This window comes from Neodiprion fabricii, chromosome 2 (genome assembly GCF_021155785.1).
Source record: "Neodiprion fabricii isolate iyNeoFabr1 chromosome 2, iyNeoFabr1.1, whole genome shotgun sequence".
Taxonomy (NCBI): Eukaryota; Metazoa; Arthropoda; class Insecta; order Hymenoptera; family Diprionidae; genus Neodiprion; species Neodiprion fabricii.
The window spans coordinates 31,367,131-31,392,085 of NC_060240.1; the positions used below are offsets into that span (position 1 = coordinate 31,367,131).

The 24,955-nt window shown below is 42.6% G+C and overlaps 1 protein-coding gene and 1 non-coding gene across 2 annotated transcripts; one reads left to right on the top strand and one right to left on the bottom strand.

Annotated features, from left to right (window-relative positions):
* Positions 1-20,193: 20,193 nt before the first annotated feature.
* Positions 20,194-20,266, bottom strand: Trnar-ucg. Its single transcript has one exon. It is a non-coding gene; the product is annotated as a tRNA-Arg (tRNA).
* A 249-nt stretch (positions 20,267-20,515) lies between these two features.
* LOC124176681 (juvenile hormone esterase-like) lies at positions 20,516-24,946 on the top strand. Its single transcript, XM_046558256.1, has 10 exons — positions 20,516-21,042; positions 21,119-21,259; positions 21,401-21,548; positions 22,629-22,814; positions 22,914-23,104; positions 23,207-23,384; positions 23,532-23,624; positions 23,886-23,989; positions 24,081-24,343; positions 24,404-24,946. The coding sequence occupies exons 1-10, from the start codon at positions 20,839-20,841 to the stop codon at positions 24,627-24,629; spliced, it is 1,734 nt and encodes a 577-aa protein (XP_046414212.1). The 5' UTR covers positions 20,516-20,838; the 3' UTR covers positions 24,630-24,946.
* The last annotated feature ends 9 nt before the right edge of the window (positions 24,947-24,955 follow it).

A 24,955-nucleotide genomic window follows, 5' to 3' on the forward strand; every position in this document is an offset into this window, starting at 1 on the left:
CTATCTCGAATTAGAAGTGTGGTTTAAATAATTCAGCGAATTACTTGAGCTCCGGGGTGTCTAAGGGCTTAAACGATGCCCCGGGCCAGTTCGGGTGGTCGTTTTGCAAACGGGAGCCGTGACAAACGTCCCGGTGAGATAGCTAGTGACACCTAACCACCGCCGGTCCCTGGAGAAGGACCTGAACCGATGTCCCAAACCCCGATCTTTTGAAGGGTATCTCTACGGTTCGTAGGACCTTGTGGTTACGGTTCAGGGTTCGCAAATTTGTTCTTGGTTTTAAGCCATGCGATGCTAAATTGCCGAAATTAAAATCCGACCTCGGCTGATCGAGTCACCTGAGGTATAAGGGAGAGTCCCGCGACAAAGCTGGCTGGGTTTGAAAAAGCGTTGAAACGACGCGGTGGGCGATCATTGAAAAAGAGGAAAAGAGCGAGAGAGAGAGAGGAAGAAAGAACATCCGAACGATTCTTCATCGTTAAATAATTGGCAAATTATTGTTTTTATTTTTTGCTTCCAATTAAACTGATGGATTGTTCGTTTCGTCCCGTGAGAATCCACCAGGAATAATGTATCACACCTTATGCGCGATATGGTTGGTGAATTTATTGGGGTTCATACGTTAGCGCTCGACGCTCCGCGCGTTGCTTTCGGCTATTACAATATTGCGAATGTGTTGAGCGAAACGAGAAACTCGCTGCTGACTGCGCAATGCCGTGTGTATAGGCGTACAACGTACGTGAATGCGAAGGACTCAAATTGGAAACGGTCCATCAATCTCTTGATTATTGTGTGAAATTTTATTGGGCACTACGTCAACTCCCGTGTAAGAAGCGAGCCTCACCACTTCGAGAAACTAATTTCAAACTTTGATAATTAGTCAGAGTTGACGCGTGTCGAGTTGAATATAATCTTAGCGACGATTTCTCGTCATTGACGAATTTCCGCGATAACACTGGCAACAATTATACGTACGACTGCGTCCCCCCCTTCGCCGATTTCGCGGAAGGTTGAAAATGCACCACACATCCGATCCACGCGCAGAGTTACACATAGGTATATTCAGGCATTTAATGAACGGACGATGTTCAAGCTTTTCACTTCGAGGCGTGCGACGAAACTCAACGCCTCCCTTCACTTTGAATGGCACAATTTAACCGTATAATTCGCGAGCGGCTGGATGCCCAGGTTACAGGCTGTAGAGACAGCCGGGCAGGTATATGGCGGCGAATTCGCACCAGGAGATAGCGGTCCATCACAGTTTTACAAGGCAGTAAACCGATTACTATACATACGGAGCTATTGTGCCTTTTTCCCGTATGGCACCCTCGAGTCTCGTACACCAGGCAGGTTTGCCGAGGGTGTAATTGCGCCGGTGAGCCTTCGCGGGCGATAAATGATAAGGAATCAATACGGGAGGTTGCCGGAGAGATTCCCCTCGGACGAGAGCACTCGGCGCTCCTTTTCCCCCTTAAATTTCGAGGGCCGATAGCTGTTGCCGAGGTAGGTATAATTCTCGATTCGACGGTTTCATCCACGGAGTCGAAAAAGTAGGTATCAGCTCGCGATCGGTTGTAGATTATCGCGCCGGCTTAAAAGTTTAACGAAAGACCCGGAAGGCGAGGGGGCGCGAGATTTTTGGTCGTCAGGTTCGAAGGGCCCGTGAGTCGGGGCGGCTTCCGCCTGTGACCCGTTCTGCGTGACCCAGCTTTAGAGGATTACAAAAGGGCCGCGACCAGCCCGTGGATGTCACCCGAGGAATTACCAACGTATCGCCAAGATACCATTTCGACAAGTAACAACGTCCTGCGCCCTCACTTTCAACCTCGGTGAACCACCGAGTCCCAGAATTTCATCCCGGTTTACCCTCGGAATAACCTGCCAGATAAAGATTGCCCAACCGGAAGTGAATGCGGGGGAAAAAAAAACACGCACAAACACACGTGTATATATGTATATACGCGTAGACGGAAGCGCGTGAGTTTCGGTAAAATTTTCGCGCTCAACGATCCGTCGAAAAACACGTCTGGATTGTGGCTTTCCACGATCTGCCAGAAATCTCCAGTTTCTTTCAAACTCCAAGGATGAGCTGGCATTCACGGAAAGGATTTTCGGCATCCGTCTTCCTGCTTTTGCTTCAACTTCGCGACGTCGATTTACATCGAATTCTTACGAGAGCTACAAAATCAAACAATCGACATTATCCAAAAACTCTATGCTAGCAAGCCACTGTACTATAGCACATACCTATACATTTTTTTTTATACCGATCAAGTTCAAGGATAAATTCATTGAATTCACGAATGCGAGATAGAAATTGAACATTTTTACCGTTCGGACGTGAAAAGCATTGACGGTATGTGACGCGGATATGAGGGTGTTTTCTTCTTTTTACAGTAAAAGAGCACGAGGCATGTCGCACTGTTTTGTTCTGCATATCGCGCGAGTTTCGCGGTATATGTACCGGCAAGTATTTTCGTTAAAAACAAAACAGCGTCGCAGCACCTTTCAGCGAAGGAAGTTTTACGATAAATAAAAGTTAGAAGTTACTCTTGCGTGATATCTTGGGGTGTATACAGGAGGCCTCGGGGGAATCCCCGAACGGTCCTCGCAGCCATCCTTCCGAGCATCCTTCTCATCCCTCTCTCATGCTTTTCATCCTTCCGCCGCAGTTGTCCCCATGGCTGCCTACGCCTATATATCTGCGTACGTATATACGAATTTTTTATTCCTCCACCTCTCTCTCTCTCTCTCTCTCTCTCTACGCGGCTTACACACGGATGCAGACACCCGTACTGGAGAGAGGAATTCTTCCGCCAGCACTACGCCAAAATTAAAAACTCCCATTATTTCTATACGATTGCAGAATCATCCCGAGTAAGTCTCGAGCTCGTATTTCTTCCCGATGCCGGATATTCCGCTTTCTTTTCTCTTCTTCTTTTCAACTCAAGCTTTGTAATATATTTATATTATATACACATAAGTACATATACATACATATATATATATATACTTGAAAGATTCGAGCATAACCGTCGCTCTCAAAATTCAACCATTACAAATCGAGACGCAAATTTCTAACGAATTTTAAAAACGAAACTGGTAAATTGGTGGTTTTTCCCTGTGCTGGAAAAAATTGGAACTGTTCAAAACGAAGGATCAATAGGTGAAAACGACGCTTCCGGATGTGAACCACGGACGTGCAGAACTGATCTGACAGAGTGTGCCTTCGACGCGGTGAGATACCGTGACGTATTCGTTGCGCGTCCCATTCGTCGAGTACGCATTTACGCGTATCGGACGTATGGATGTGGGCGTAATCGCGCATCAGTCGGAGGCGTGACAGCGAGATATTGGGAAGAGTATACGGCTGCTTTGAGGTTGCACATCGGTTGACAAGCATCGGAATCCTAGTATCCGTGACCCGAAAAGCGACCTGAAACGCGGCCGGTCACTATTTGGCTTGCAGGTAAACCCTGGGCAACAAGCGTTTGATACTGAATACCGCACAAGAGGGGGAGGAGAGCAGCCTTGTGTATCCCGGCCCAACTTCCGAGGGTGGGATAGAAATTTGCGACGATTTAACATCGAGGCCCTTACCCTCGAAAGCCACGTGCCTGGTGGTAACAGGTGATGGCAAAAACGTCCTCGGTCGTCCCTAGAATGCAAATCGAGAAGGTGACTCCTTCGGTGCAAAGGTGCTCGCTCCAAGCCTTCTTCTTTTCTTTCTTTCTTTCCTTTCTTTTTTTTTTTTTGCCTCTTAGGGATTTCCGGATTACACTACAGAATTTTTCCCACCATGATTTTTCAAAAATGTATGGATATTGTCGCGCAAAAATACGATCACTTTATACTTTACAACTCGCAACGTGAAACGAAATATGCTCAGCGATGACTGATTCAAGCGATGGTGTCGTAAAGCCACGCGATTCGTTTGACTATTCCGAAGAAAAACAAAGTATGAAAATCTGCTCGTGCAGACGGAGATTTTCAGCTTTAGAATTCATCCAGAGATCGAAGTCTGAAAAGAAATCTTTCTATTCTATGGTTGTAATTTTTCATTATCGTCTCGACCTCACTGCGACATGATATAACTTTTTAATCAAAATTTTCAGATGTAACTGACGGAGAATAATCAGAGTCTGATTCTCATGTGTATAGAGTATTATTCTAATGATATGAAGCAATGGTCTGGTGCCTGTATTTCATTTTGTTTATTCACGATTCTGGATCGATAATTCTACTGTCATAAAGAGAATTGTAAAAAAAAAATGCTGAAAAAAGTTGAACGTACCAAATCCGGTTGAATTTTTTCCAGTATAGGATTTCACCGGTCATCACAGTTTCGATTACGGTGTTGACAAAAGAACTGGATAGGTATAATCGATTTTGAATTACAATATAATTGCAAGCGATTGTGTTTTTACAGAACGGCCATTATCTTCCGTTAATCTGATAGATAATTGGCTTTTCTTTACCTTGTTTTGGCGTATCCTCAACCAACAATTATTGGAGAAAAAACGAGGCACGCAACAAAGGATGAAATGTATGTTTGCGGTTCTCGTATTGCGTATACGTGTGTATCGGATGTGGGCCGAGCGGGGGGTGTAGATAATTGCTTTTCAGTCGAAACTGCGGTCTCAACATGAATATCGCATTGCTATTACATCCAACTTAGTTGGTCGGAGAAGAAATTGAAAGAAACACAAATTGAAAATAAAATATAATCAAGCACATAATCCTCGTTTGTTTGATTACTAAATGAATAATACGAACTCAACATGACATTCAAATTCTCCTCTTGGCGTAGAAAACTCAATTTTTATATTTTACAAATTTCATGTGTACCTACAGGACTACAAAATTTCGTCTAAAACGCAACTTGACTCTACAAATTGTTGCATATGTTTGTACGGGAGACAATAATTGCCACTGCAGGTTCAACGATATACAATTTGTACCTGCATACATCGGTTGTGATTAATTATAACGTAATGACGAGTGATTACGTATAATATCTGATACGGGGCAGAGAGATGCGAAAATAATAATGATAATGATAATCCAAAGTTATCGCCAGTTTGACTCAATTTTCTCTTCGAGGGTTTGACCCGGCGCAGTGATCTCAGTGTTAATTAATTAACTAATCAGCCAATCGGGTAACCTGCGTACGTTTGTAACTAGGAACAATAAATTTTCTGGTCAACTACTGCAATATGCACGAGCTTACTCCGTCACTAAACTTTTCACCAACGGCTCTCTACAAAGGCAGACGTATCGAAAGTTGATGTCCTTGCATACAAAAAACCTTGCACAAGTATCATTCCTGAATATATGTATGTTCATGTACGGTCACGTGTCTTTTATCTGTATCATGTGTACATCTACGTATACATTTCGTGAAAACTTTGTCCAAAAAATCCGTAAGCAGGTAAAAGACGCGAAGAATTCTTTCGATTGGAAATACATACAGTGTCCGTTTAAGAAACAAAAATGCGTGAGCATCGAGCTTCGCTGAACTTGCAGAGAAGACTTATAGTCGGTTAAATTCTTACCCTCGTTCCAACAATTTCTGAAAAAAGAAGACCCTCGCCGAGTTTCCCGCACGCCTGCCGCCGCTTCCTCGACTCGCCTTATTATACCTCGTGGCAGTCTGAGCCGCCTGTGGCGACAAGAGGAAAGGGTCGCGATAAAACAAAACGGATTTAAAAATTTCCGGTATAACAATATAAAAAAAAATACCACAGAGTGAAAGAATATTACGCACATTCTTTGAGCTTTAGCCTTGAAGGAAAATTACGAAAATTTATATCGCTCGATACTTGTTAGAAAAACTTTGACGTACTGGGCGTGACATTGCATATACATGCATGCACGGGGAGAAACGTTGACCGGTTTGAAAGTTGACGATAAAGTCACACGTAGACTGCTCACACTACTGCAGCAGCACCAGCAGCAGCAGCCTCTTCGGATAGATTTCTTGGCAAGTTTTACTCCAAGCGTTATTTGACTCTCGTTTAAAAGTTGAAACTTCGCAGTGACACGATAACAACTTGGAACAAGATAGGGGGTGGGGGCGAGGAGTGGGAGAAGCTAACAAAAATCACCGTCACAATCAGGCGACATCTGCAAGGTTTGTAAGTAATTATCTTCCCGTCGGATCGTCAACCTTGATATCGTCCGCGTGTTACGGGAAAACTTTTTCACCCCTTTGGCCACCCTCGTCGCATATTAACCCCCCAAGTAAATACGTAAGTTTTGTAACAAATACCGCGTATCAAAATCGCGGTTAAATACAATACCAGTGTACAACTGTTACTAACCTAATACATCAAACGCGGATCACCTACTTACTTGTTTTCACCCTTATTTTAACGTGGTTTTGAGAGGAGAAAAAGTACGAAAAAACGACAAATAAAGGGGGTGAGGTGGGGGTAGGGAAAACCGACAGGTGAATCCAGCGTGCAAAGGCGTGCGTTTTACACACGCCGGCTCTGTGCAGGGTGAGCGTGCGAACGTGTGTCCGCACTAAAATTTACGGCCCAGAAACGTTGGGTTGTTTGGGAAAGGGAGAGGGTTTGTTTTATTGCTACAGGCTCACAACACTGCGGCCACCCGACTCCGGTTTCCAGGTTTCTCAGAGCCTCTAAACCTTTAGACGTCACACGAAGGGCGTCGCGACGGTGCGGGACGGGTAACGACGCTGAAATGAGAGATAAAAAAGCACCGCGTGCACAATTCTTATACTCACTTCCGCGTTCTTCGTTACAGTATTTATCCACCTCTCCTATTTCTGGCACGTTTCGAGTAACCGTATATTTTCGGGTCAAGACTATGATACCCTGATTGCGGATACTTGGATTAAATACCTGTTATGAGAAATTCGATTCGCACCATAAAAAAAATTGTCGATTAACATCGTTCTCCAAGTCTTGCAGAAGTATCGCCGTAAATATGTTTCGACAATAATGCCCCAAGAGAATTTTATTTTCTTTTTTTTTCTACGAACAATGAATTTTAACCCTGGAATTACGCCTGATGACCTCTTAAATTTTCTCAACTCTTGCAAAGAAGAACTGAAACGAGGAAAAGAATAGGGAAAGAAAAGAGAGAAAGAAAAAGAAATTTCCAATAGCGTTGTTAATTTTCCTGACAAATTGCCGCGGCATAAGATTATACTTTCCGTGGACGCTGGAGGATCCCGAGCTTTCATCGGCGCAGCTCCCGTCAAACGGTCGACGGTTTTTAAGATCGGCAAACTTCCGGTCGTTATACACGACGGCGTGGTGCTGCGGACGCGGTGCTTCTATTTGTCGTAAAGTAGGTGCAGCGTATGATATAACGCTGGGCATAACCGTGCGGTTTACAATCCGCGTTCCGCGTTACGTTGCTGATAAAATCCTGGAGAACATGACCGAGTAAGAAGAAGAAGAAGAAGCAGAAAGCCAAGCAGGAGAAGGAAACGACATATCACAGAGGCGAAGGAAATTGAGGGTGGGAGAAAACGGGGTGAAAAAAAGGAAAAAGTGATCTAGAACCTTTATTTTTATGAGGATTCTCGCCTCTCTTTTCCTATCTTTAAACGAGCCTTATCGCGTGGTTGCATTGACAGATATCTTTATTTATCGAAAATACTCGGCTAGCCAAAAATTGTTCCTCCTCAATTCGCCCATGATTCGTATAGCGTCGAAGTAAAATTTATACGGACATCGTGTCCCCGTAAATTTTCAAACACAATCAATTTCCGTTCATAAATTGGTCCTCGCGCGGCGTGCGCGTAAAATATATAAACTTTGCGGACGAACACAGAAACAATAAATGTATACAGATATTACAAATAAATGTGTGCAACGCTGCTGAGAGGAAAAATGAAACAAGTCTCGTGATTGTACTTGGCTGAAAGCGGGGTTAGAAGATCTCGGAGTAATATTCGGGGTCGAAACAATTTCACCCCCGACTTACAAGGGAGCGAATTAAACAATACGCGAGGAGGTGCGCATATACAGTGTTGTTACATTGTGCATGAAAACGTGTACGCGGGGTACACAGACATCATTTACAAACAGGGCTTGACAAGAAGCCCCCTCCTACTCCCGCGGGATCCTTCCTGGGCTCCCCGACTCCCCGAGGCTCTCATTTTACACTATATAGACTCAGGCAGGCCTTTTCCTCCCCCTACATCTCGCCCTCCTCGGCGCTCTCGACGTTTCGCCGAAGGCTCCGTAGACCGGGGAGCATCCTCGTGGGAGCACCTCCGGGAGAATCTACATGGGTACCTACCTGGCAGAATGCAGCGTATGCATCATGCATGGTAGGAAAGATGCAAGGAATGGTGAACCGTCGCTATGTCGCACACCGCGTCCCATCCTTGCCGCGAGGTAAAGACCTTCGCTTCCCTCACCCCCTCCCGCCCCTCCCGGCGATTTCGAGCTTCCCTGCGGGAGGTTCCTTCAACTTCGTTGGGCTTCCTTAAGGAAATCGTATCGAACGGAAGAACGAATCAACTTGAGGTACTGGTACCACCACATCGTCGTCAGGTACGATATGCGTTTGAGTATCGGTGAAATGCCGGAGAGGCATTCCTTTTCACCAACTTGAAGTAAGCCTCTGATACTGGGACGCTTTCGTCCGTCCATGAAACCTTAATCCCGAGACTAACAAATCGACAGTAAGCATAAAGAATTCCATTGTCGCACGTTAGTTTCGTACGTAAATTTGAACGCTCGAGCGATGTAATTCTTCTGTGAGAAAAATACCTTCCTCAATACCCGTGTTCCGGTCGGTAATGATTCTGCGAAGCTCAACGCAAGAGGAGCTTAAATCTCGATCGCGAGTAACGAGAACTCAGGTTTCTCTCAGGTTTACTTCGAGATTCAACTCTCTAGATTGGTTTTTTTTTTTTTTTTTCATTCGATACTAATGGTTACAGTTTTCGAAAGACTGTGAGACAAGAATCTCGATTCACTCGAATTATAGAAACGCTTCTGGCTTATGCTGGAACGGAAGACCTGAGTTGTAAACGGTAATAAGAATGGTTCGAGGCTGTTTTCTCGTATCGTAAAAATACCTGTGAGAATCAATTGAATCATACTTAATGTTAAACTTCTCGCGTATACGTGATGTTTGCCCTACAATACAAGTCGAGAATTGAGTTGTCAGCGAGAAAATTAACGTGGGCTTGATCAGTGCTCCACATCGCGTAATGAAATTCATACTTTCTACTCTGTTCAACATACAAAGTGTGAAGAGGTACGGAACCGCGACACCGAAAAGTCTTATTAAGCAAATATTTCATGGTACCATTGCAACGAAAAAAATTAAAACATAAGTAGACCGTTCGTGACAATTACCAAGTTCAACGATCAGTGCCTGGCGTGAATTTAACACAATACTCGTCGATTCTTGCTCCTCTCCTGTCTCTTTTTCTTCCCGCGATAACATACTGTAAAAGCTATAAGACTGAAGACGTGCATAAGGATCCGCCGATTCTTAGGAGTTCGGGTACAGCCGATCGGTATAATGATTAGTGAGATTAATTAACGGGGGTGGGTAATTAAACTTGGGACATGGGCTATTTAGAAACCCAAATCACGAGAGGCCTTTTCTAGTTTAAGCTCGTTAGCTAAGGGACTATCACGACCGATCTGATATCGACTCTTGGGCCTAAAGCTATGAGCATCGATAAAAGCTCGCGCTGCTGCAGAAGTGCGGATGAAACTTTGGTTATTAATCAGCTGTTATCTGTATAAACCCGAGACTTTATTGGCTCGAGGAAAGATTAATTGCTGATTCGCGAATAGATTTCTACGTCATCTTTTATGCTCGCCACAGCTTCCACATCCCGCCTTACATCACACCGCCCGAATTCAATGCGAGGCAAGGACAAGAGGAAGAAAACCTATATAATACGACCGTCGACTAAACTGTGGGTATTATACCTATACGATTCATTGATCAATCAATATTCTGTTGAAAAACGAGGAATGTAATTTCGAAGGAACGGCTCAACTCTCTGGAGAACTGAGACGAGCTGTGCTGAGGCATCTTATCGCGCGTCGTACGAGGCCCTCCGAATGACTGTATCAATTTCACCCCAGGTAAATCAACACCTTGAAGAAGATACGCGGGTTATTTCGGTAGAGTCGAAGTTGGCAATTAGTCTGGCACGTAACGGAATCCTTTCGTCTCGTATTTCGAGCGGCATGTAACTCGTTGAGAAACCTTACGGATAAAGTATTAACGGATCGATCCGCCCCGCGGGCCGAAAATTCTTTCACATGGTTTTATGTTCTTCTCAGTTTCACTTCATTCTCAATTTTCAATCTTACGTTCTCGCGTACTGTCCTTCGACTTGAGATGGTATAGCTAATCATCATTTTGTAGGTTTCCACTTTTCCTGACGGTACTAATGGATGTAATACTGAGAAAATTTATAGCTTTGAATGCAGAGACTTCGCCAACTCAAATAAAAAACTATTAAATCTGAGGAGATAAACGAATAAAATAGTATGAAAGTACTTTGATTGAACTGAAGTGTGATATGTATTTCGGATAATTTTTGGTAACACCGAACCTTGAAGTTACTTGACTGAGTCTTCGCGTATTGAGGAATATATAGGAAATAATTTTTTTTTCAATCATCCTTCTTTGTTTTATATCTGCATTACATGCAGTCTTTTTATGGCATAAAGATAGGATGCAAAGAAGCTGCAGGAACCAAAATCAGATCTGTATTAAACATTCCGTTTTATATTTACACGGTATACTATGTACCTCTTTCAAAGAATAAAACTCATCCTTTAATTTCCGTCATATTCGTAAATAAAATATAACGATCAGAAAATATCTCTGACTCATTAATAATTTATGAAAACTTTTCTCTACATTCCTGTTGCAGAGTTGATCGATTATTAAATCGTTCTACAGCAATGTAGACATTGTACTGACATGGTTTTATATTTACGCAACGTCTTCTATTGCAACAAATTGGTCATCGCTATCCTAGCGTAAGTCGGAGAGCAATCTTTGAAAATAATATTATTATTCCACTGTCGATCCTTCCTTCTCTGATTTTTTTACTTTCTTTTACGGTGAAAGTGAAACTTTGGCATGAAAGGGTAAAGGCCCGTTGGTAATAAGGCGGGCTGTCGCGTATGAGAAAATCACGCGCGGGCAAGTAAGACGGTAAATATACGGAATAAGAACAGCCCGTTCCACAACTGTCGGAAACGTCGTACTACAAGTTTTGATAAAAAGAAGAAGAAGAGGAATAAGGATAAATAAAGGCTAGCTGGTTCGCTTTTTACGGCGGTCAGAGAGACCCGAGACAGCCTCGCGAAATCTCTGGGTGACGAAACACGTCATCAGCTGCTGTTCGGCCTGCTGTTTCTCCTTTATTAAATGCCAAACTTTCACGAAAAGCCCCCGTCTGAAAAAAAGGATAAAAAACCTCAGCCTGAAAAAGGGAAAAGTAAAACCCGTAATAGAGTGAAAAAAATATGGCTATGAAACCAAAAATACCCTGTGGAAAATTTGCGAAGTAAAATGTGAATCGTATCAGCGCTCAAGTTGAATAAAATTGATCTCTAAAAATGCAGTTTCTCGAATAAATCACCTGACGAATTGAGCCAAGAAATATCTTCGTACATTAGTAACCGGAATTTTGATACTGGGGCATTGCAATATTCTGTATTTACGTGAAAATTCTTCAAGGAATATATACTGCGTAAGATACACCGATACAAAGAGACGAGAAACGAGCAAAGGCTGAACTACGAGTTCCGAAAAGTTACGGAATACTCAATTTTATTTCGAACAATCATATTTTATTGAACTCGGGGTGGCTACCCGCTCGAATTTCGCCGTAAGGTATGCGGTGCCGAAATCACCTTATTCGGATGTTCTTGTTACCCGAAAATACAGGCGCCGTAACACAACGTATTGGAATACAGTGTGCTCCAAAATAAATTGCAGTTGGATGGTTAATTTTTTCTTATTTTTTTTTTTTCTTGTTCAATTATTCCATACGTTAAATTACAAAGATCGACGAAGTAAAGTCTACAATAAATCCGATAAAATCCTTGATTTCCCGGCAGCTTTTTCTAGCATAGAAAACAATTCCTCGCAATATTTAAAAATAAATAGTAAAATATACCATGTTTTGGCGATCCTGGTCACTGTTATACGAAACGGAACAAAATTGTTGAAAGTCGTAGGACTTCCATGGTGGACTGATATTCCGCAGCAAGGCTCTATATGTACGTATTTTAATACGTTTTACCCAGGTGATGAATACATTATATTATTCTCGTTGCAACAGTAACGCGTGACGAGCAAAGCGTATTATTTCCAGCATCTCCCAAGGAGCGAACGTACATACGTACATAGCGACGGGTGAAGATATTTTGCGAGAGAAGCGAAACGCGCAAAGCCCGGCGGTGTAATAGACTGTTTCTAGTCACGTGCGTGTCGTGAAAAATGGCCATAACCCCATATACCTCCTTCAGGACTCGGGGAAAATCTCAAGATATATCGTACGGCTGCAGCTGTCAGGTAGCGTGGTACAGGTAGTTTAATTGCTCGAAATAAGATATATAAAAACAGTATAGAAACACCCTTCGTACCTGATTCCAAAAGACGATGTACCATTTCATTACGTTCTCTACATCATACTTTTCACACGAAAACCATATTTTTTCTAGCGATACTGCAGCCAAGATCTTGAAATGAAAGTCCATTTGTCAATTCGACATTTGCCATATAGAATTCTGAATCACCTTAACGATGTTTAATTCTATGTCAACGATTCGTGAGGAGAGGCGGGGAGAAAGAGAGAGATAATTAACAATCACTTATGCATAGATGTAGGTCGAGGACGTTTTAGAAAGAGATTAGCGGGAAGAGCGATGAAAACGTATCACCGCAAGGATAGTTTTGCCGAATAAAACTTGGTGTAACCTCGTCCTACTTGCGAGTAGGTATAACCCGTGACCTGCCATGGTGTCCGTAAAGTAACGCAAACTCCGTGAGTCTAGGTGCCTATGGAAGTGCAACCCCTGTAACAGATCTATTTCTAACAAGCATCCATTTCCCAGTTTTCACCCTGCTGCAGAGTTGAGAAGGGTTTTGCTGCGCGCGTGTTTTGCTTTTTCCATCACTATTACTTCGCCGCCTCCAACTTCCTCCGAAACCTTCCTACTCCGCTCTCCTCGTTTTTGCCCTGACTCTAAATCAGCGAGATCATTTGTAAAGGGGCTAATTTCGGGTCAATAATATTCCCAACTAAAACCCTGACAAGGCCTAAGAACCAGCACCGCGTAAATTTGACAGTAAAAAAACCGAAACACCCTTATATCAAGTTTACCTACGATGCTGTGAAAAAATGCATTGGTGAATGAAGAAATGGTAAGTCAACTTATCATCAGATTTAGATTCAACTTTGATACTAAACAGACAATAGATAGCGAACTGTTGAAACGCCGTCTAGTATTTCAAGTCACCGCGAGATCCAGGCAGAACTGTACAAGATTGCATTTAACCCAAGAGAGGTTTTGCCTCATATAACTGTCAGGGGTGTTTGCAGATGTCGCTTGAGTTTGTCAACTTTACGGATGAACGACACTCGTAATTACCCGTAGGAGATGACGGGGACGGAATACGGAAGACAAAGCGTGCACCTTCCGGCTGTGAAACGTTGATTATTATATCGTCTAGTAGAGGCAGAGGTAAACTTTGCCTTGGTCTGATCGCGTAAGAACCCTAGAAGGAACGAGTGGGCGTTTTCAGACGAATTTCAGAAATTTCCCTCAACAAACATGTATACAATATTCCAAGCGATGAATCAACTCCTTATTCACCAAACGCCAGCCTTGAGCGATCCTACGAGAATTTTCACTCCAAATTTCTACCCTCGCACAACCACGGACACAAAAGCGTCCGCAAAAGATGGGTATTCGGATATCGGAGTAACAACTTCGGCGACTGTGTCTGCGGTTACCGGGTAAGGAAAGCTATTCTTCCCACATGTGCGTATTACATACAACACAACACCTAGCCAACCAAGTGCATGCCTACGTGTCCCTCTTCGTCGAAGGCCAACTGCCGGAGCGGAGGACAAAGACACGATGCGTGAAGATTCGAATGTATATTCTCGTACCGCCATTAAACCGCGGTGGTTTCGGCAAAGTTAATACAACCTGTCCTCGTGCTCCTGGATTAACAGTAGGAACAGTCTTAACAGACTACTTGCCCGGCATTATAACGCTATAACCGGGAATATCTCGACCGTGTTCAGCCGTCGCAACCGGTTATTCCTTACCAAGTTTCGGTCGAGAATAGTCCAACAATTATAGCTGGCTAAAGGCTAATTGGTACAGATAGGGGTGTGCACCCCGGGTGAACCGGGGATCAACCAATGACATCTTGCTTTGTCGATCAGAGTTTGATTGGATTACTCCTGGGCTCCAAGGAGCGAGGTGAGCTCGGTTAGATAATGGCTTATACTGTACGCCGCCTGTACAACCCCGGTAGAATTTCGTCGCCCCCAATGGATCCTTAATTCCTGAGGATAAACCCACGTCATTCTACCTCGTTTTTCACCCTCTATCTCACAACTGGAATCCCTTCGCGATTTCATTCCGGAAAATATGACCACAAACCCTGCTCCTGTACACGTCGTATTTACAGCTTACCCGTAAGGTGTGACGACCTCGTTTCGTTATGCGGTCAACGATAATGTCCTTTACTGGATGTGGACATACCCCGCTGTCGAGGTATTTGCCATGTGATTGACGACGCTCGATGTCATGCATATGTAACCGTTTCCTCCGCGTAGGGCGAGATCGACCCTCCGGGCGTACCTCTATAGGTACTTATCCAATATGTTAACCGCAATGCATTATGGGTCAGCGTCGTCGACCGACAGATATTGGTATTCGTCTATAATACGTTGCTACGTACCGCTACGTAGAAAGTTCCAAAGGGAAGCTTACGAGTCAACGTTCAAAAATTGATGGGAAAAATTTTGCCGCGAAATTGCTTAAAAATAATCGCACCGTCTGTCTCTGCAAGCTCTTTACAAATACGAAGAAAAATCCAACCGTAATGTTTTCTTGTTTACTTTTTGTGGAGCACAAGATGATCGAAGAACACCGACTGTCGTTATTAATAGTCTCCGAGTGTTAGCAGGTACCGACCAATCAGTCGACTAATACGGTTAGGGGTGGGTAATTAGATCGATCGTGTTTTGTTTCGCCGAGTTAGCGGCTCGTGTGTGTCTACATACGGTGCATAACTGCGCACGTTTCGGTGCTTTCGACTAAACGTATATATATTTGTATATATACTGTAGAGCTTTGTTGAAATTTAGTTGTTTAAGGTAAATATTAACGGAAGAGTTACATCTGGTCTCCGGACAAACAAGCATCCCGGCGGGAATGGAAGGAGCCTCGAGCTGCAGGATTTGTTCCTATATTTTCTGTCCCTGAGCGCGTTTACGACGATATAAGTCTCGGCTTGTTTCTCGCCTGAGACAATCGCTTTGTCGTAGGTACTGTGCAAGCTGTACCGGTGGAAGTGTGTACCCACTTATACTCACCCTACACCTTCGGTAGAAACTTTCCCATTTTAATACAGATTTCTTTCAAAACTTTCTAACGCCTCCCGCCAGAGTGTGAAAATTTTTCACTCCTGAAGCGAGTTTCATTATATTTCCAAACGTGTTTCAAACGAGGTGAAAACCTTCCCACGTTCCCAAATTTTTGACGAGTAAATCATCGATCATGGAACTGTAAAGGTTCTCCAGTTTGTCGATTAAACGAGAGAATAATACTGTTTAATTTTATTTTATATTTTCCTCTCAGCCATTTAGACGCATTTCAGGCGGCATGCAATGCGTTTCATCTCAACCAAATCACAATTCAATACGATTTACCGCAAGTAAATATGATCAACGATCTCTATTTCATCGTAACAAATACTGAATCGTTACATTGGGTACATATAATTTTTCACAAAAGAGGCTCGAAATTTTTGTTGAATTATGCTTTTGAAAAATCAAAATTGAAAACGCGAAAAATAGATAAACATTTCACGATACCGATCTAAATGTAACTTTTTAAATAAAGCAATTCAATACCTACACAATGAAATTAGTTATAATTATTAGAAATTATGGATTTAGAAAGATATGAAGGTCAGGATCCATTTGAAATGGAAGATCCGATGTTGAAGCAGCGAGCTGGTAACCCGTCGAAGAATTCGCGTTGCGAAATTAAACCGGCACGGGAATTATCGGTGTTATCAATGGGAATACAGTATCGGGAATAGGAAATGGAGATTGATCTGCGAGAGAAACTATCTACGGGGTTTCGCCTAGATTGAGGGTTGGGCATAACGCAGCGTTTCTCATTAATAACCGTCATCTCAAAGTTAGCAAAGGCTCCAACCTTACACCCAGGGTTCTTGTTGCTTGAAAGGTCTGGTCTCTGCCAGTCATTTAGCATACCTACCTACGTCGCTACGTCAGTCAAAGGTATTGCTTCACGTTTAAATAACCCTGGTTTTCTTCTATGTATGTTTTACTCACATACTCGCGAAGATATAATCTGCGTAGATATATACAAAAGAAGGTATATGAATGTATAACAGGAATAGATTGAGTCAAGTCAGGCGCAGACGTGACCCAGGGCCCCTTTGCCAACCAGTAAAATACCTTCATCAAATTTCATATACCATAAAGAGAAGAAGAGAGAGATCAAAAAAGGAAAATGAATTAATGAAAATTCTTTCAGAACTTCAGTGCCTTTAAAAAAAAAAACTTTCTTTTGAAGTTCAATTAATTTCACAGTAAAATTCTAACATACCTATAACGAAGAAAATAGCTTCCCAACTCTCGAACTCAAAGTGGCAAACAGAAGTTTTATAAGCTTCGTGGCCAATCTCTACCAAATACCTGACGTTTCATGCCAAATTTCGACTGGATTCATGCAACAACAAGTTCTCCTACTCAGCAGAATTGGTTCACGCCAGTTTGTACTGATTAAAGAAATCAAAAGCTACGGATAGTTTAATTCGACAGCTAGAACAGTCTGGTTGGACCGTTTCCGTAGGAGTTGAGTCAGTGTTTAAATGACGACGCGCAATGACCATATACTGTAGAATGAGAGAGCAGTGAGCAGTTGTTGCCCAGGAAGTCGTTTCTCACTTGACACCAGGTTCGCACTGGATGTAACACGTAGGTGGATAGATAGGTAGGTAGGGTAGGTAGGTGCCCAACTAGCTCTGCGTACGCTTCGAGAACAATTGAATGTCCCTCGTCTGGCAAGGTAATGTTATCCGGGAACTGTGTAAAGGACACGCGGTGGTAAACATGTCTAGGACGTTGGGTGTATGACAGGAGGAGAGAACATCTTGCGGTCCATAAAGCAGTATCCTCACGCAGCTTGGCAAACTCCCTGATTTTGCCATTTCGACTTTATGCCACTTCGCAAGACTATGCGATGAACGAGCAATCGAATCTACGAACACGGTGAAGTGGTTGAAAAATTTCAGCTAATATTTCGGGGGAATTTCGCGCGGGCGTTACATAAGGACTAGGGCATGAACGAGAGGGGGAGACTCGCGGAAGGGGTTGTATTTCCCTGGACGGGTAGACAACGCATCAGAGATTCAATCAATATCTGCCAACATTGGTATAATAACTGTGGATTGCCCGGAGCCTTTTCAAATACGTTCAAATATTTATTACCATTGATAATGAGTGGCATAAATTAGCTGAGACCAATTATCTCAACCTTCGGTAATACACGCAAACAATCTTCCCTCTTACCGAACAAAACCTCCAGAGTTCTTGTACCATAACTGTTTTTTTCTCTTTGCCCTGTCGATTTTACGAAATTTTTCAATTGAAAAACGCATTTCAAATATAGTGGAAATAGCAAGTATAAATTCCCCCGAATCATCAGTTCACGCATCAAGTAATGATCACCGATGCGTAATTGAATCCTGATAGTAAAAATATACTTGCATTAGTGAACATCGGATTCCGAATCACATTCGATTCCCGGCAAATTGTGGAAACGTAATGTGACATTATTCAATACAGATGAGCGACGATGGCTTGCCAATTCTGAAGCATCCCCACCATATTGAGCCGCGTATGACGGCCACAGGTTGGGATCTGGGTTAATATTAAGGGCCCCCTAATGAGGGCCCGTCAAGGGCCAATCATGTAAATTGCCTGGAGAATTCCCGGAGCTACATAGAATGGGAGAGTCAATCTCCGAGGACCGTGTCCTGTGTTCTGTGATTTCCCAGGTTGCGAATATTCATTGTTCATTAACCGTCGCCAAGCCTTGGACGGCGCACTTCTAAATATCAATTTTTGTTAGGTTGATCAAATTCTCATGATTATCCGGAAGTATTGATTTCGAACGTGTCAGTTTCATTTCCTAAATTCGATTAGTGAACGAATAATATTCGGCTAGCTTGAAGCGACCAGCTACGTAGAATCTAGCGTTGTTGAAAGCGAAACAAAAAACGCGAACTGTATTAATCAAGAAGAATTCTTTTCGAAGGAATACCTTGTATAGCTCTAAAATAGCGTCATAAAACACAGAGCATGAGAAAGAGAGTTACAACGTCGTATATATCATTGCGGAGAGTCTACAGTAGGTACGTTACAAACAAACCAGAAAAAGAGAGCGAAAAAGCGCGACTCTAGGGGGAAAAAGAACGTTTTCAGAATTAAGTATAAAGTTTCCAACGTAAAGCGAACGCTGCCGGATTCTACCTGAGGGTGTACGTCATGTACAGTGCCTGTACGAACGCATGTACGAAGGGGTGGTTAGGAAGATGAGTAAATCAACAGAACGTGATGGAGCAATATGTCACTGTCCAGTTCCCCGCGCTATCTGGTCACCCGTTTATTATAATTAATCTAGAGTTGCCTTCCAGGCAGGGTGTTTGTCTCTGTGCCAGCCACAGTTTACCACAGCATATTCTCCCGTCTCTGCGCGGTTTAGCCGCACTGCAATACCACCCAGTCATTTTCGCTACGGCGCGGCGCAGACAGATTAGTACGCAACACTCACCCCCGTTATATCTATGCATATCAGGGTGACAATAATTCACTAGAGGTCAATCAGAGTCTAGTGGAACCCGGTCACCGGTGTCATTCGATAAAGGCCTGACGAGGCGCGACCTTTCGTTTGCCGTGAAAGCTGGGAGTGACGATGTCCTCCTCATCTTTACGGAGCATATAGAAATCCGTATATTCATCAAGCGCATCGATCAAACGTTTTTTTATCTATGTACGGGTAAGTTTTCTTCGCTGGTTAGATGTTAGCCTTCGTAGCTCACGTACCTTTCGAAGATAGGTACATATCTCTTATCATTTCAACAGCTTGCCTTTAGATGACGAGAGTCTACTATACCGAGCGAGTATTTAATTTACTACTAGCCAACCCAAGGAATTTGGAAGCACCGACTGACAGTCAATGTGCACTCTGCCTTACCGGCCGTTATGACCGCGCCCGCTGGTACGCACGTCTACTGTGGTTTCCTCATCGCTAAACACCTCATATTGGATTTAGATGTATTAAAGAAAGGGTGTACTTGTGCTCCAGACACAACTCCCAATTTTTTTCCAAACCCATTTTTGAAGAAATCTATATTGATTTCTACTGAAGACGGACCACATTTATGGCGTCCGATTATAAAAATTATTTTAAAAAAAGTTACCCTAGCACCAATGATACAATGGATAGGCAAAAAAGGAAGCTAAGTTAGCAAATATGGGCCGAAGAATAGTTGCTTATTGCTTAGACTCCGTTACTCTACTGTTATCTTGTTCTTATGGAAAAAAAAGAGTTACAATTATAAGCTTACTACCAATGTAAAAAAATGGTTGGGAGATAAAAAGTCTGATCCTAATGCAGATAGCGGATACGGTTATCGTTGACTGATGTAGAATCAGTCATTGATATAACAAGTGAGAAATTGCGATCGATAAGTAGCTAATGTCACGTTTGAGCATTTAGCGGAAAACTGATAATTCGTACGAGCTATAAATCATACAACTGACACGAGTAAAATAATAATGGAAGCGGTGCTCACCTTGTCCCAATTACTTCGAGTCGATAGTACGTTTTGTGCAAGGTGGCGAGAGAAATTGGAAGTAAAAAAACTGCGCGACGACCGTGACAGGACTCGAACCTGCAATCTTCGGATCCGAAGTCCGACGCCTTATCCATTAGGCCACACGGTCTTGTATGAAATAATGTAAACTAAATCTATCCATTCTGAATTGAACAGCTGGGTATTGATCGCCTGGGTTTTTCAACGTTGCAGCAAGTGATCTCTAATTCGAATGAATCGCTGCCGCAGATATCGTAAAGAAGGAATACGTTCTCTCTCTTTTTTTTTGTCACCAAAATATATCCTGAGGCTTGCTGAGCCATTATGATAACGGATTCGTTACTATCGTAAAACATTGCTATCCACACCCAATTACGAAGCTTATCAGATGTTCGTCGGCATTATTAGATTCAACTTCATAGGTAAACAGACTCAGGCGGATAAATGAAAAAATTTGTTGCTATCGGGAATTTGCAGTGCCGCCAATTGAAGCCGCTGAGTATCCTTCAGTAACCGACAAACTGCTGTTGGAGAAACTCGAATTATTTGATCGGGGTTTTTTCGCGCATCAATTTCTACGTTGTGCAAAGAGTGCGAAAACTCGTGAATCGAAATTAGTGAGAATATTAGTAATTTACGGTACAAGGCTTTGGTGGGGATCAGTTATAACGATACTGGACACACGAAATCAAAAAACTCGAGATGATCCTCAAAAAAATGTTTGCCATTATTTTGCCACTAATTTGTCTGACCGGTAGGGTTTCCGGGTTAAATGCAACCGTGACTGTCGGTGATTTGGGCACAGTGATTGGTCTGGAAGAAACAAGCACATGGACTGGCAGGACGATATACGCTTTCAGGGGAATTCCTTACGCTGAAGCACCAGTTGGCGACTTGAGATTCAGAGTGAGTGAGACGACACGCCTTGGTCTAACAAACGACCAGACAACTCGAACAATTATAAATTCTAGTACTTTTTCAGCCACCGGTAAGCGTCAGCAGTTGGAATGGTACCTGGAACGGTACCGAATTCGGAGTGGTTTGCCCGCAAAATAGTGGAATTGGAACTCCATTGTCTGGTGTAGATGAAGACTGCTTGACGTTGAACGTTTACGTACCCGAGGTGAGTTCGAAGGAATAGAAACGATCGAATCAAGTACTCTGCGGCGTTTTGTAAGATTCTAAAGACTGGAGGGTACTTATGTAATCGAGAGATAATCAATCTCACCGAAATATTTAGTTGAGTAATTTTCACACGTGACAGGTCAACAGTGAAGACACTGCATTACCAGTCATGATCTACCTCCACGGAGGAACTTTCATGAGCGGATATGCCCAGCTGTACGAACCCCATCAGCTGCTAGAGGAAGACGTGATTCTTGTCGTGCCTCAATTTCGTTTGGGACCATTGGGTGAGTGGACTTGAACCCTTTGCCGAGGACGTGTCCCTGATAAAAGTCCAACAAGTATTGCTCTTCGCAAGTCATGTTTGAAATGATTTTAGATAAGCAATCACTTTTGTTCGAGGATACTTCAATGCTATCGATCGATCTTTACTGCCAGATTTGTTTCGTACAACGTTTCTCATGTTTAGCTGCATGTACGTATGCTGAATCGCGATAACGAACCACTTAAAAACTTAGTTATAGCAGCTGTTTGTAGCACGTGTTACAAAAAATGTTCAACCACGAAAAATTCATATGAAATACCAATGGTCGATTACAATTTAAATCGCCGTAGACACCGCTTTATGAGTTCACTTTGAAATAACGCTGCTTAATTTGTTCTCAAATTATTGTACAAATAACGGTAACTTTATTAATTTCACTTTGAAAACATCGCCGAAATTGGAAGAATAATTGCGGCATTCGGCCCCCATTTCTACTTTGGCGTTATTTAATCATCCAAGTTATTAGACACCGAGAGAACGCTCATTTCCGGTCATTCTAAAACACCTCGTTGTTGAGTAATTGTCACTAAAAATTGAACGTCACAGGACATCCGATACGCTTAATCTAACTTAACAAAACTAACCTTGCAAACTTGTCCAAACTGGATATTTGACGTGACAATACCATATGAAATAAATATGCTACGTAGAAATTGTTTTAAATGCAGACGGTTCGTTTTTTAGTAACAGTCTCTTCAAACGTATACTTTTCGTATAAGTGTATGACCATGCCGTCACAGAACCACATATTTTCTTAATATACCACGAACTCCGTATTTGAATGCCGGTGAATATCAGCTATTTTTATTCTGCTTACTCAATCTCTATCCTTGCCAGAATTGTTATATTAACCGGCGATTGACGTATCACCGTATCACCAGTTGATCGATGCTACAAATACGAAGGAAATAGAAACAATCGAGTTAGCAATAATGAGAAATCAAACAGAAGGTGCTCATAATATTATAATTGTTGCTAAGGGTTTTTCAAATCAAGAATACGTATATGTATAAGAATGCTAAGATTGAAATTTGTACTTTAGGTCTTCTATGCTTGCAAACTGATGAGGTACCCGGAAACGTGCAGTTTCTGGATCAAATAATGGCTATGCAATGGGTTCAGGACAACATAGGATACTTTGGTGGTGACCCAGACTCAGTAACACTCTTTGGCCAGAGTTCAGGAGCGGCCTCGGTGAACCTTCATCAAATCAGTCCACTCTCGACAGGTGAGATTACAAGTTACAACCACTGGCGGTCGGGTTCACGCAGTTGAAATATTAAATTTCACCTTCTCCTCCCTTTCCCTTGTTCCTCTTTATTTTCAGGACTTTTTCACAAAGTAATTCTTCAGAGTGGTTCTGCCTACGCACCATGGGTCATGGATTACAATCCTGTTCAAACTGCCACGAGACTCGGAGCTGTTATGGGTTGCAATCAGACAAATACAACTGAGCTGGCGGCTTGTTTCAAGGAGTTAACCGTTCAAACTATCCTTGACGGTTTCACCACGTATTTGGTGGGTTGGATAAAGCAATTTCGATCCTTAGAATAAGTTATACGAATTCCAGAAGTATTGCTGTCAATTGCGATCAAATGATTTATTGTATTGCCATTCAAGGCAACATACAGTGCGGGTGGCCTCACCGAGATTGGGGGCCATCGAGCTGTTATTCAAACCGCCGGGACTCAAAAATTTCTTGAAGAAGATCCTCTGACATTGATTTCCAATGGACAATTCAGCCAAATACCGATGATCGCAGGGGCAAATAAACACGACGGTAGTTTCGCACTTGCAGGTAGGTGAAAAACCAGAGATCGATAAGATTCGACGAGACGTCGAAAATCCTATCCATGTTTGTCACGTTTCATTCGTTAATATGCCTGCAGAAATAATTTGAGAGAGTTTTTATCGATTGAATGTATTGTTTCCTGTCTTCCAATAGAATATTACACCAGCTACTTTGTTCCATATGGATTCGCCGAGAACACGCAATTCCTAAAGTACAATCTGACATCTTTCATCCTCTCAGCATTTGGTAAGTACGAAATCATTTTCAGGCTGATATAATTTTAGAAGTGAACTTTATAACATGTGCTTCTTAACGCAACGAAATCAATATTTAAGGTCCTCGTCGTCTGCCCGTGCAATTACAGCGTCTCGCTGGTACGACATGTAACCGATATCGGCCTTTGTAACATTTCATAACACTATTCATAATTACTTGAACCAATCGATTCGATCTTGTAAGATGTTCTCCGCCCAAATGTCACTCATATCTGTCTGTCGTATTCCACAGGAGTCGAAGACCTAACGGGCGGTGTCGGACAAACCCTGACATACGCCCACTTCAATGAAGATGATATTGGAGATTTTCTAGCAATGGTTCCAGGAATCATAGATGTAAATACATGAATAAGCGATAATTGCGATTACATTTTCACCTGTATTCTATGGAGAACTAAATTCTTTTCACTTTCATGAATTCACCCAGATATGCAGTGTCTTCGCGTTTAAGGCGCCGATTTTCCAAATGCTCCAGACCAACAGTCTCTACAACTCATCATACCTCTACAGATTCGGATATTTTGGTACCAACAACGTACTGGTTTCCGCTGAGGACCTGCCATTCGAAACTGGTGTCGGACACTCTGACGAACTGTTTTACCTGTTCCCGTTGTCTAGCAATTTATCCGACACAGACGTGACGGTGGCTAAACGAATGGTATCGTTGTGGACGACCTTTGCTACCAGCGGGTGAGTTCCATTTACTAACTTCATTCCTAATTTATGTTCTAATTCCCATTTCATTCACAGCGTACCGGTAGCTGATGACAAGACTTGGGAATCAATGAGCACCCCCTTTGGCCCGTATCTAATTATCGACGAAGAGTTCTACGACGGTACCAATTATTTGTCAGAGTACACGATCGCTCGGGATGAGGGTATGACAGCCGTTGACAGATCTGCAGCATCTGGCATCGCGCCTCCTTCGATAATAATCTTGGCCACAACGCTGTGGTCAATTTTTATAAGACAATAAGATGTCGAATTAGCTTGATTGGCTTGAATCGGGTGCATAGTATTTTGGCTACTTCATCGACATCAGAGATGATTGTTAGCAAGGTTTTCGCGAAAAGAAAACTGACGTAGCAATGACGTTACTACCATCCGATACAACAGAAATCTGATTTCTCATTGAATGAGATTTATACGTACCGAAGATAACAAAAATGTTTGAGCGAGACCTCGATCACCACGTCATAGAATCATGAAAGTCCATTTTTACACAGGTATATATAGTTCTTGGAGTATCAAATGTATCAATGAATAAAAAATAAAATACTTTTCAACTACAAAGTCTATTGT